This window comes from Lepus europaeus, chromosome 5 (assembly GCF_033115175.1).
Source record: "Lepus europaeus isolate LE1 chromosome 5, mLepTim1.pri, whole genome shotgun sequence".
In the NCBI taxonomy this organism is placed as follows: Eukaryota; Metazoa; Chordata; class Mammalia; order Lagomorpha; family Leporidae; genus Lepus; species Lepus europaeus.
In genome coordinates this window covers 46,220,916-46,232,509 of record NC_084831.1, presented here as the reverse complement: position 1 = coordinate 46,232,509, position 11,594 = coordinate 46,220,916, and the positions used below count along the sequence as shown (strand labels likewise).

The window sequence follows — 11,594 nt, the reverse complement described above, 5'->3', positions numbered from 1 at the left end:
GTGTTCCACGGCCACCCGCGCCCCTACCCCTGTAGCCCCCAGCAGGCTCCAGGGGGGATGGCTGGGCAGGAAAGACCTGAGCAGGAGCCAGCAGGAGACGTGAGGACCCCATGGGAGTCGCTGCTGAGCACGGGCAAATCACGGGTATGGTCCACAGCACAGAAAGGACCAGACACCCCGCCTGCTGGCCAGAGGGTGGCCGCGGCTTCTGTGCCAGTGATGGCCTAGGACCCAGCTTCCTTGCGGAGAGACCGCTGAAATTGCCTGGCCACAGAACTGGTCCCTGATTCCTGGCTGTAGCATCCAACCTACAGCCAAGCCCAGGCTGGGCCGCTCCGTGGACGCCCCCAGCACCCTGTCTCAGAGACAGCCCGTGGTCCCCCTTCGCTGCAGCAAGCACGAAGCCCACCTCGGTGACTGCGGGTGTGCCCCGGGGGTCTTCCTCCCCGCCTATGCCCGTGGGAACCGCACCTTGCCTCTGCGCGTGAGGGAGCAGGTCCATGGAGGCACCCGACTGGCCCGACCTCAAACAGCAGGGAGGATGTAGAGCTTAATGTCCAAATGGACAACATCTGTGAGGGATAGGGTGTGTTACAGGTAAGCAGAGGGGGCGTCAGGTGTGCAGCTCCCCAGTGGGCGGCCTGGCCCCTGCAGCAGCAGCCCCCGGGCACGAGGCCATAGCTGAGATCCAGCGCCACATGGCTGCCCACACGGTCACGCCCGAGCCCACTTTGCCTTTGGGCTGCCCAGCCAGCCAGCATGAGCTCCCCAAGGGAGGTCAAGCGATTTTATATAAAAGAATCTGCAGATGGAGAAAGGTGACCCCTTTAGATGTTGAAACTTTTTTTTCCCGGCCACAGGTGCTGGCTCCGCTCTGATGTGGGTCACAGGTGGCCCTGCCTTGGCCAGCAGAGCAGGCAAACAGGCCACCCCTCCTTTCATCCATGACCAGGGCCGCCGGCAGTGACAACACCTGTGCCACCTCCACTCGCCTAGAGGATGTGCCTGCTGGTGCCCCTGGCTACCCAAGTAGACACAGCTGTGAAGCGGGGTGGGGGGTGCATTCCAGAGACGGGTCTTCCTGGCTGGTCTCTCTCTCGGTCAGGACCCCCACCGCCACCCGGAGTCCCACCCAGACGAAGGTCTCCACTGTCCGGTCTTCCGCAGCTGCTGCCATCTGGTGGCCGTGTCCAGCCGGGTGGTCGCAGAGGGACCGCGCGGGAGGGGCTGGCGCGGGTCTGGGACTCCTGGCGCCCACGCTGCGGAGGCGGAGGCAGCTGAGCGCAGAGCTGCGCTAGTCGGGATGGTGGTGTGGCTGCTCCCCAGCTGCCCCCCACCGAGAGCACCCGTCTTCTGCTGCTCTCACCTCGCCTTCTTCCCTGTACTTGGCTTCCTTACAAAGAGCCCGGCCCCGGGACTGTGCGCTGTCGTCACAGGAAGGCGAGAACCCGCTGGGCCCTCCAAGGCTCTTTCCCTGCGAGGATGGCAGCTGAGCGTCGGGCGCATCGCGGAGGCTCCTGAAAATGCCACCTGGTCCCAACAGAAGCGAGCCGGGGAGCTTGACTTCACCCAGGCTGGCAAGCCCAGGAAATGCCCGCTGCAGGTGCGGGTGGGCTGCTCTGGGCCAATAGGAAGTTGGAAGGTGGGAGAGGCCAAAGGCTGGGGAAGGGGGGAGGGAGAGGCAGCCTGCAGGTAGCTGCATCCCCCCACCCCACCCCCCAACTCTGGCCGGCCGCAGGGCAGGCATCTTGTTCCAGGAGACAGGGTCATCAGGAAAAGACAGAGGGTCCTGTCTGCAGGGTCTCCCCTTTGGCAAAGGAGCTCCCCTTTGGCAAACAGACAAGGCGGTGGGCTATCCCAACAGAAACCAGGTATAGGAGGCCCGGGGCTGGGGGAGGGGCTGCCCAGGGATGGGGGGGCAGTCAGCAGGGGTCAGTCACAGCAGGTGCATGGGAGCCACAGAAGGGACTGGCGGGGAGGAGGCGTGATTTGTCTGGGTGGGGACAGTTTGGGGTGTCTTCCAGGTTATGACGCCACAGGAATGGGAAGCTTGGGGGGCCGCACCAGGGATGGGGCACTCAGGGAGAGCACCAAGGAGGGGTCCTGGCCGGGGGCCAGCGTTAGGGGAAGCAGAAAAGGCTTTTGAGGGCCCCAGTGGCTGCAAATATTCTCAGCAAAGCATATTTTACCTTCAAAGTTTTGCCAAAGAAAACCAAACGGGGAAAGAGCCATGGCCCCTGACAGCACCCAGCCCCTCCCCAGGCGTGGCGTCACAGGATCTCAAAGTACATGCTGACCCCCGTCTCTTTTCAATCTCCAGCTAATCCCATTTTGCAGGTTGTCAAGCTGAGCCCTGTGAGGTGGCCCGGGTCTCCACAGTGTGGCCAGGCTGGAGACCAGGGAGCAGCACCGCCTCAGCCCTGCGCATCGGGCTCAAAGCCCAGTTCCTTGTCTGGGAGGGGGTCCCCAGGGCTGTCGGGCAGTCCATAGTACAAGTCCTCCTCTTCCTCCTCGGGCTCCTCAGCACCTGCGTCCGAAGCCGCCTTCGCGTCCTCCCTCGTCCTCAGGCCGCGCGGCCAGTGGTTGGACAGGGCTGCCTCCTGCTGCTGCCCCCCTAGGGCCGCGTCCTCCGATGTGGGCACCTCGTCAATCAGGGCGAAGTCATGGAAGCGGTCGGGCGGGCTCCTGCAGGCCCAGGGTTCCCCTGGTGGAGGCGGAGGCTCCTCCCCGTTGGCTGGAGATGGCCTGGGGCTGCTGCCCTCGCTGGAGCCCACTTCTAGGTCATCTTGGAAGGAGGCCAAGGGTGCAGGGCCCTGGGGACAGGCCGGGGGGCTGCAGGGGGCAAAGACAGTGAGGACGAGGGTAGCTCTGAGTCAGACTGCCTGGGTCCAGCTCCCAGCCGCTGGCTGCAAGGCCTGGGGTGGGGCAGTTCACCTCTCTCGCCTCAGTTTGCTTCCCTGTAAAGTGGGGGAGTAACAGCACTCACTTCTCTGCTTGTTTCTGAGGTTACAGCAAATAATCGGTGCAGAGCTCTCTGCACAATGCCTGGCACCGAGGAGGCGCTCAGGAAACAGGGCTCTGCTATGTTGTTTCCCACCGGGTCACTCCTGCCCGTCTCCAACCATTGGATCTCCTCCTCGGGCCTCTCACAGCCCCAGGCACACTGGGGTCTCCTCCTGGTCCCTTGTCTGCCTCCCGCATCACGCGGGGGCTCCTGGAGGGTGGAGGCCGGCCAAGGCCTGGAATGGGGAAGGGGCCAGGGATGTTGAAGGAATGAATAAATTAAACAGACGGCCCAGGAGCTCAGTTCACAAGAAAATGAGGCCAAGGATGCCCAGGTCCACAGAGCAGGTGAGTAACAGAGGCAGGATGTGAACGTGTGAACGCAGGGCCTCTGGCTGCTCCCAGCCCACGCTGCTCACAACGAGCGTTCTGAGAACAAGGACCTGCATAGCCCTGGTGCTCACAACAACCCTAGGTGACAGCAAGTGAGTATTCCAACACCGGGAAACTGAGGCTGGGAGGGGAAACTTGTCAGGTTACACAGCAAAGCAGCCGGTGTTGGACCCCGAAGTCCATACCCATTCTACGGCTGCACCTGCTGCCCCAGGGGCCCCTCACCCTCCACCGCCCTCCCCTTCCTCCCAATAGGCCCCACTCCCCCACCTCCATGGCCTCTCAACCGTCTCCTGCTTTATGCAGGAGCCGGGCAGCGGGCCTGCCGCCCCTGGCACTCACCCAGGCCTGCTCTGGCTTGGGGTCCTTCCTCCCTCCTTCTCGTCCGAGCCTCGGTGGACGACCACGGCGGCCTCCACCCGGGACTGAGTGTCTTGGGCGCCCAGGCCTCCTCTGTTGTCACTGCTTCCAGGCTTCAGCTGAGCCGGCTCGGAGGCCAGCAGAGGCCGGGGGTCCTCGCTGTAACTCATGACCTTCATCTGGATGTGGCTGAAGTCAGGCAGGCTCTGGTCGTAGGCGGCTTCCTCCCACAGCCTGACGTAGGGGGCCTGGGGGCTGGGGAGGAGGCACAGACACAGTGGGAGAGACCACGGGCGGCGGGGGGCAGACCCTCACCTTACAGGCACCAGTGTTCGCCCTGGCCCTGTCTGCTCTGGGCGCGCGCTCTCCCCCAGACTCAGGAAAGCCTTGAGGGATTTGCTGTACCCATTTCCTGGACGAGGAGGCCAAGGCCCCCCTAAGTGAGTAAGTGAAGGGCAGAGCTTGGGCCTGACCCCAAGTCTGGCTGTGTGGTCAGTGTTTCTTTGCCGTCCCCCGAATCAGCACAGAGGTGCGGTGGGGATGAAGACAGCTCAAATCCATGCCCGATTCCTAAGAGTACCTTCTCAGGGAGAGGGAGGCAGGGCCCGGAGCTGGGCCTGGGGGAGGAGACGCTGCCACCCCTCTCTCCGCCCCCTCCCTCCCGCGGGGGAGACCACCCAGCCCTCAGGGGCGGCCACCTACCTCTTCCTCTCCACTGCAAGCCCGTTTTCCAGCAGGCCCAGGGCCTTCGGGGACATGATGCCTTGGAAGTCGGAGTCAGCGGGGACAAAGGTGATCTGCAGGGCAGAGGGAGGCAGCCTGTGTGCAGTGGGCCTGGGAAGGGCCTGCTGCCCCCACAAGCCTGGGTGCTGCTCCCCTGGGGTGCTAGCGACCCCCTCCACACACACTGGGCCTCGCTCTTCCACGGGGGAGGGGTCCGCTCAGGGCTGCCCAGCACCAGGGGGCTGGCGCATCTTGGGGCTCCTGCTCAGGCTCTGCCTCCTTTCTCTTCACTGAGCACCTGCTGGGTGCACTGGTGGGCAGTAGCGAGTGGAAGACACAGACTCCTGCCCTTGAGCTCACATCTCGTCATTTCCCGGTGCCCAGCACCTGCCTGCATTCATGGAAAATGAGCGGGAGGCAGGCCGCTCTCAAGGGCTTCTTGGCCCAGGGGCTGCAGTGGGGACAGAGAAGTGCATGGCGCCTGCTGCGCCCACCAGTCCCTGTCCCAGGATCTGGGTGGACCCACCCGTGCAGCACCAAGGGCTGGGCAGGGGGTGGTGGAGGGGGAGGCAGTGAGAGCAGGCAGAAGGAGCCCTGCCTTTGGGGCCTGGGGTACTGGGTGAGGCCCCTTTCTTGGCCAGGTCCTCACCGTGGGTCCCAGCAGCTCAGCCTCCTCCCAGAGCCCCTCCGGCTCTCTGTAGGATGGCGCCATCTGCCAAGAGGCACTCGCACGGCTGTGTTGAGAGCAGCGCTAGCCATAGTAGCCGACAGATGTGAGCAGCCCCCACGTCCAGCGCATGCTGCTGTCTCCACCCCATGGAAGACCAGGAGCCCAGCAAGGAGGGGCCGCACCCACATCCGTGACACCTTGAGGACGTTATGCTGAGCGAAATAGGCCAGCCACAAAAAGACAAACACCGTACAGCTCCACTCTACAAGGGCCCTATAGGAGAGACAGTGGAATTGGGGGTGGGGTGGGGAACAGGGCATGGGGCAGAGTTCAAGTTTCACAAGGTGAAGAGTCCTGGAGATTGGTGGCACAGTCACATGAATGTGTTTAGTCCCACTGAACACTTAATGTGGTTAAGACAGACCACCACCTGTGGTGCCGGCATCCCATGTAGGCGCCGGTTCAAGTCCGGGCTGCTCCACTTCTGATCCAGCTCCCTGCTAATGGTCTGGGAAAAGCAGCAAAGGATAACTTAAGTGCTTGGGCCCTTGCACTCAGGTGGGAGACCTGGAGGAAGCTCCTGGCTCCAACTCTCAAATAAATCTTTAAAAAAAAAAGACAGTAAATTTAAGCGCATTTTACTATACTTTTTAAATCGGGCCAGTTAAGCCTGTCTCCTGGGTTGCTGTAGGATCCCAGGAGCAGCCCCAGCCCGGTGCTGACCCCTGCTAACTGCTCCGTAAGTCAGTACTTGTGGCCTCTGAAGATCAAGTCACCTGGCTTCTCTGGGTCCTGCTCTCCTCAGCTCCACATTTGTTTCGACAGATACCTGATGAGAGCCCACTGTTCCGTCCCTGGCCCATAAATGGCGCCCGTGCTGCCCCTGCCCTCAACGGCATCGAGAGGCTGTGCTTCTGCTCCAGGGAGCTCCATCCCGACAGGTGGCGCCAAGATGGGGGGAGGAGGAGGGGGAGCCCCCCCCACGTCTGAACTCCGGCAGGGACCTGGGCACCTTCCACCCCATCAGCATGCCCTGATGCCTGCTGGCTCTGTGCTTCTAGAAGATACCTTTCTCTTTGCCTCATTACCTCCTGGCCCAGTCACTCTCACCATCATCACCATCCCCATCCCCATCCCCATCATCACCATCATCCCTGTCATCGCCATCACCACCACTACCGTTAGCATCCTCACCATCAGCATCAGCATCAGCATCACCATCACCATCACCACCTATCACCATCAACCTCCTCACCATCACCATCACCCTCCTCACCATCACCATCCCCCTCTTCACCATCACCATCACCACCTATCACCATCACCCTCCTCACCATCACCATCACCATCACCATCCCTGTCACCCTCCTCACCATCACTATCACCCTCCTCACCATCACCATCACCATCACCGTCACCATCACCACCTCACCATCACCATCACCACCTCACCATCACCATCACCATCACCATCCCTGTCACCCTCCTCACCATCACTATCACCCTCCTCACCATCACCATCACCATCACCGTCACCATCACCACCTCACCATCACCATCACCACCTCACCATCACCATCACCATCACCATCACCATCACCATCACCATCACCATCTGTGGGCAGCCAGTCTTTTTGTTTACATGTAAACATATGGATGGAGACATCTGGCACAGACAAAAAGCTAAGGAGGTTCCAGGAAGAGGCAGGAAAAACTTTATCTCACTGTTACACTTCTTACAAGAGACCCATGTAGATAATTAATCAGGCTTGAAACCTGCATTTATCTCTTAGGTGTTTTATTGTACCCTTGTAATCAACGATTGATAACATTTTATGATCTGTCAAGTAGAAGAACCTTGTTGGGAACTCTTTGTAACTCCAAAAAGTCTTTTACATATGTAGATCCTTTGTGTGCCTTCTTGTATACAACTGGTCATGTTTAAATACTGCTGGATTTGTTGAATAAACCAGCCTTGATCAGGATTTGTCTTGGCTCCATTCTTTGCCTCCTTGTCCCCATTCCCACTCTGTTTCAGGAAGCCTGGTTCTTTGTGCTGCAGGCTGGCACAACCATCACCATCCTCACCATCACCATCACCATCACCCTCTTCACCATCACCATCACCCTCTTCACCATCACCATCACCATCACCCTCCTCACCATCACCATCACCATCACCATCACCATCACCGTCACCCTCCTCACCATCACCATCACCCTCCTCACCATCACCATCACCGTCACCCTCCTCACCATCACCATCACCATCCTCACCATCACCATCACCCTCTTCACCATCACCATCACCGTCACCGTCACCCTCCTCACCATCACCATCCTCACCATCACCATCACCGTCACCCTCCTCACCATCACCATCACCATCACCATCACCCTTATCCTCCCGATCATCGTCATTATCATCATTAGGAATCAAAGTACAGAAACCCCAGAGCCTGAGCCTAAAAAGCTCAGCCTTTATTCAGAAGCAGTGGAGGGGATCACTTCTCGGCCTTTTGGCTAAGATCAAGTGCAGAAGCAGTGCGGAGCCCTGGCAGAGTTCTTGGCAGGAGACTACACAGTCTGGTTGTGCTTACGCAGAGCACCGCGTGGTTCCCAGAGGCAGGGAGGCTCACACAGAGGATAGAGCCTTAGCTGCCAGCCACGTCCTGGTCCTGGGCCCCAGCAGAGCGGGCAGGAGTGAGGAACGGGCGCTTTGTGGGCAGAGTCTGAAGCTGGTCGGGGCGTGGCCCTGCTCTCCCTGACACTCCTTCCTCTTCTCCCAGCTCCCCTGCTCATCTCAGCCAGGGGGCTCAGCACCCCAACCACTCCCCTCAGTAGGCTCCCTCCGTGGTCCTGAGCCCCAGCTGACCACCAGATCAGTACGGCTCTGCTTGGGAAGCCAGCGAGAGCACCTAGAGGGACGTGCTGGTGCTGTCTCCAGCCTCCACAAGCACCCAGTGTGTGAAGACTTAGAAGTGCCCTGGGTTCCTGCAGCCCTCAGTCTGACTCTGCCTTAGCCCCCTGAGCAGCCCCTCCCACCTGTGCCAGAAAGGAGCCTCACTGGCACGGCCCGCCCATGAGCTGTCCCCTGCCAGACGTCAGCCGGTCATTCAGTCAGCAGAGCGGGCACACCCCTCTCCTGTCCCATCAGCCGGGTCTGACTTCCCCAGTCCGGCATCCCAGGCCCCGGAGCTGAGCCCCTCACTCCACCTTGTCCTGGGCCACGTCGTCTCACCTGCCTTATCCTTGTGCTACATGGCTTGGGCCACGCTGTTCCTCTGCCTGGCAGTCTTTCCCCATCTTCTCTGTCAGGCAAACTCCTATTTAACCTGCAAAGCCCGGCTCACCTTCTCTGGGAAGCCTCCTTGCTCCCCCAGCAGACTCCCAGCTCCCCCAGAGCAGGCACAGCTGCACCTCCCCCATGCCCTGATGGCTGGCTCTACTCCTGTTTTTTTCTGTTTCTTCCAATCCAGAAAATTCCCATTCCTGAAGCCTTCCCCGGTCAGGCACTGAGAGCAGGGGGCAGGGCTGGCTTGAGGACCATGCCCTGGCTTACCACGCCCTCCCTCCCTCCCTCCCTGGCTACAGTGGACCTGTGCCGGCTCTCACAGCCCGGGTCCTTGTAACACACCGGTGCGCAGCTCCCCGCCCCGGGCACTGCCAACACCAGTCCTGAGAATGGAGCCTCTGCATCCATTCCCTGCCAGGCGTGATGCCAGCCTCCCTCTGCCGTCCCGCCTGAATCCTAGCAGGGGGAGGGGGTGAGGGAGAGGTCCCTCGGCCAAGGTCACAGGAATGAGCTGTGAGGGAGGGGGCAGGGCTTGAAATGTGTGCCGTTCTCTGCACCCCCAACCTCACGCTGCGTCCCCAGCACAGGAGCACGTGAAGCTGTCAACAGTTACTCATTAATACCCAGCAACAGGCCTGCTCCGCCCCGGGCCGGCCTCACCCCAACGGCCATCGCGCTCAGGGCCACCACACCAGAGCCCCCGCTGGTCCAGGAGGCTGGCAGAAGGTGCTTCCCTCCCCACCCGCCAGCCCCTCGCCCTCCTCCGGGGAACAGGGGTGGCATGGGCAACATGGCGGCGGTGGTGCCGGTGGCGCAGGCCCCAGGACCTCTTCCCGAGGTGACCTCTGCTGAGGGCATCGCACACACAGAGGCGAGTTGACTGTAAACGCTCCGTAAATGACTGAAACCAGCCCAGGCCGCCCCAGCACCGGGCTTGCCCACGGAGGGGGCGGGGCTGGGGAGAAAGAGCCTGGGCCAGGGCGGGAGCCTCCTTCCTCCTCCCTGCGCCCCTGAGCACAGCCGCCCAGGCAGGAGGAGAGGAAGGCCCTGGGGTGCCGGGTGACCCGTCTGGAGCCCTGGAGTGGGGGAAACGGAGCTCACAGAGCGAAGGGGCGTGGGCAGGGACTCCCAGGCAGTTTCAAGACAGAGGCCAAGCTGGATGCATGTTTCTCCCCGTCTCCACCTGCCTCTGGGCACCTGTGTGAGCTCGGAAGCGCCTCCCAAAATCTCAGCTCCCGACTGCCTATCCCCAGGCTGTCAGGAGGTGGACTACGGTCACCGCGGCAGCCCTCCACCCAGCTGTCACACACTGCAGTGTGCCCAGATTCCTCCATCCCATCGCTTCTCGGAGCCCCACGAGAACCCCGAGGCCATGCACAAAGACAGGCTTAGGTCCCATTTTACAGGTGACAAAACTGAACCTCGGAAAAACAAGTCACACAGACAGCCCAAAGAGAACTGAGATTAGAATCCAGGACTCCCAAACCAGTGCTATCCCCACCACCAGGTTACCCACGAGGCTAGGAACGCAGTCAGACTCGGGAAGATAGAGCTATGGAACCTCACCTCCGAGAGCCTCAAGCTTCTGTACTGTGAAATGGGACTACAGAAGGGGCCATGAACCCAGGAGAGCCCGGCAGGTGGTAGGCACGAGGGAATTCTGCTGCAAGCACACGGGCTGTGGCTGTGCCTCAGTGTCTGGTTCAGGGCTTCATAATCGGAGCCCATGGTCAACTATACTGTGTGCTGGCTGGATGGATGAGGGGGTGGATGGGTGGACGGGTGGACAGGTGGATGGGTGAATGGATGGATGGGTAGATGGCTGGCTGGGTGGCTGGGTGGATGATGGTGGATGGATGGGTTGAGATGGATGGGTGGCTGGCTGGCTGGATGGATGGCTGGGTGCATGATAGGTAGACAAAGGGGCAATCAGAAGAGCAGAGAAAAGAACACAGGGAGTGAAATGGGAAGCATGAGACTACTGGATGCTGAAGGCTGATAGTGGAGCCGAGGCCTAGCCACCAGCCTTCTGGTCCCTGTTCCCAGAAGCCAGAGCCCCAGGCCCGGCCCAGCTGACCTGGCCCCACCCAGCCCCGCCGCCTACCTTTGGGTAGCACTGGCACATGCTCCAGACGACGCCCCCAATCACCATGACGCCGCCCATGGCATAGAAGGTGCCGTAGACCTGGGGCCGGTCGTGGCTCAGGAGGAAGGTGCCAAGGGAGAGCAGGAAAAGCCCCAGCACGATGAAGCCGATGCGGAAGGTCTTCTCATCTGCCATGGCTGCGCGGCCAGGGCCTGGCCTGTGCACGCCCGCAGAGGGGACCCAGGCAATGCCGTGCAGACGCCGGGCAGGGAGAGGCGCCGCTCTGAACCACTGCCGACCAAGGCTTCCAGTCCCAGGGAGCTCAGGGCGCCTCCAGGCCCAGCTGCAGTGCTGGACCCCCCCAGCTCAAGAGGGCCAGGGGAGGCACGGGTCTGTGGCCCTGAGCACCATCCACCCGCTCTCCCTCCTCGCCTTGGGACCCGCTCACCTGGAGCGTGTGTGTGTGTGAATATGCGTGAGCCAGGACACAGGGGAGGGACGGGGGAGGTCACTGGGGCTGGGCCCCAGCCAAGGCTTTGACATCACCTCATTTGCCTAGAGTGGAGCTGAACTGGCTGAGTGGCTGGCCCCACACCTTCCAGCTGCACACAGGCCCGCAGCCGGGAGCTGGGAGCCCGAGGGCTGGCATTTTGGAATCCTGACCAACTCAGCTTTTCAAGGGCATGTGACCCCCAGGGCTCCAGGAATGGTGACCCCTAGTTATGGAGCGGTGGCCGTGAGCACAGCACGTGTGCAAACACAGTGATGCGCTGGAGGGAGCCCCGTGGGGCAGGTGCCGCGCTCCCTACTCTGCAGGCGAAGACACTGAGGCACAGAGGGGCCACTCCCCCAAGGTCACACGGGGAGAAACGCCAGCGCAGCGGGGACTGGGTCGTGGGGGCAGCGGCCAGCCCTGGTGGGAGACTGCTCTGCTGGAGCCTGAGAGTTTACCGCAGGGCTCTGAGGGCGAGGGGGACTGTCCACGCCGGGGCCTGGCTCCTCCACCAGGGGGCGCCACATGCACTAGACTAGGTGGCCTGCCTGTGTCTCCTTGGCTTCCTCCT

General features: G+C 61.3%; 1 protein-coding gene across 1 annotated transcript; it reads right to left on the bottom strand.

The window, feature by feature from the left end:
• Positions 1–2,414: 2,414 nt before the first annotated feature.
• Positions 2,415–10,725, bottom strand: BSND (barttin CLCNK type accessory subunit beta). The gene is made up of 4 exons (XM_062193358.1): positions 10,549–10,725; positions 4,459–4,553; positions 3,739–4,017; positions 2,415–2,832 (listed from the first exon to the last, which is right to left on the bottom strand). Exons 1-4 carry the CDS (start codon positions 10,723–10,725, stop codon positions 2,415–2,417), a joined length of 969 nt encoding a protein of 322 aa, XP_062049342.1.
• Positions 10,726–11,594: the final 869 nt, after the last annotated feature.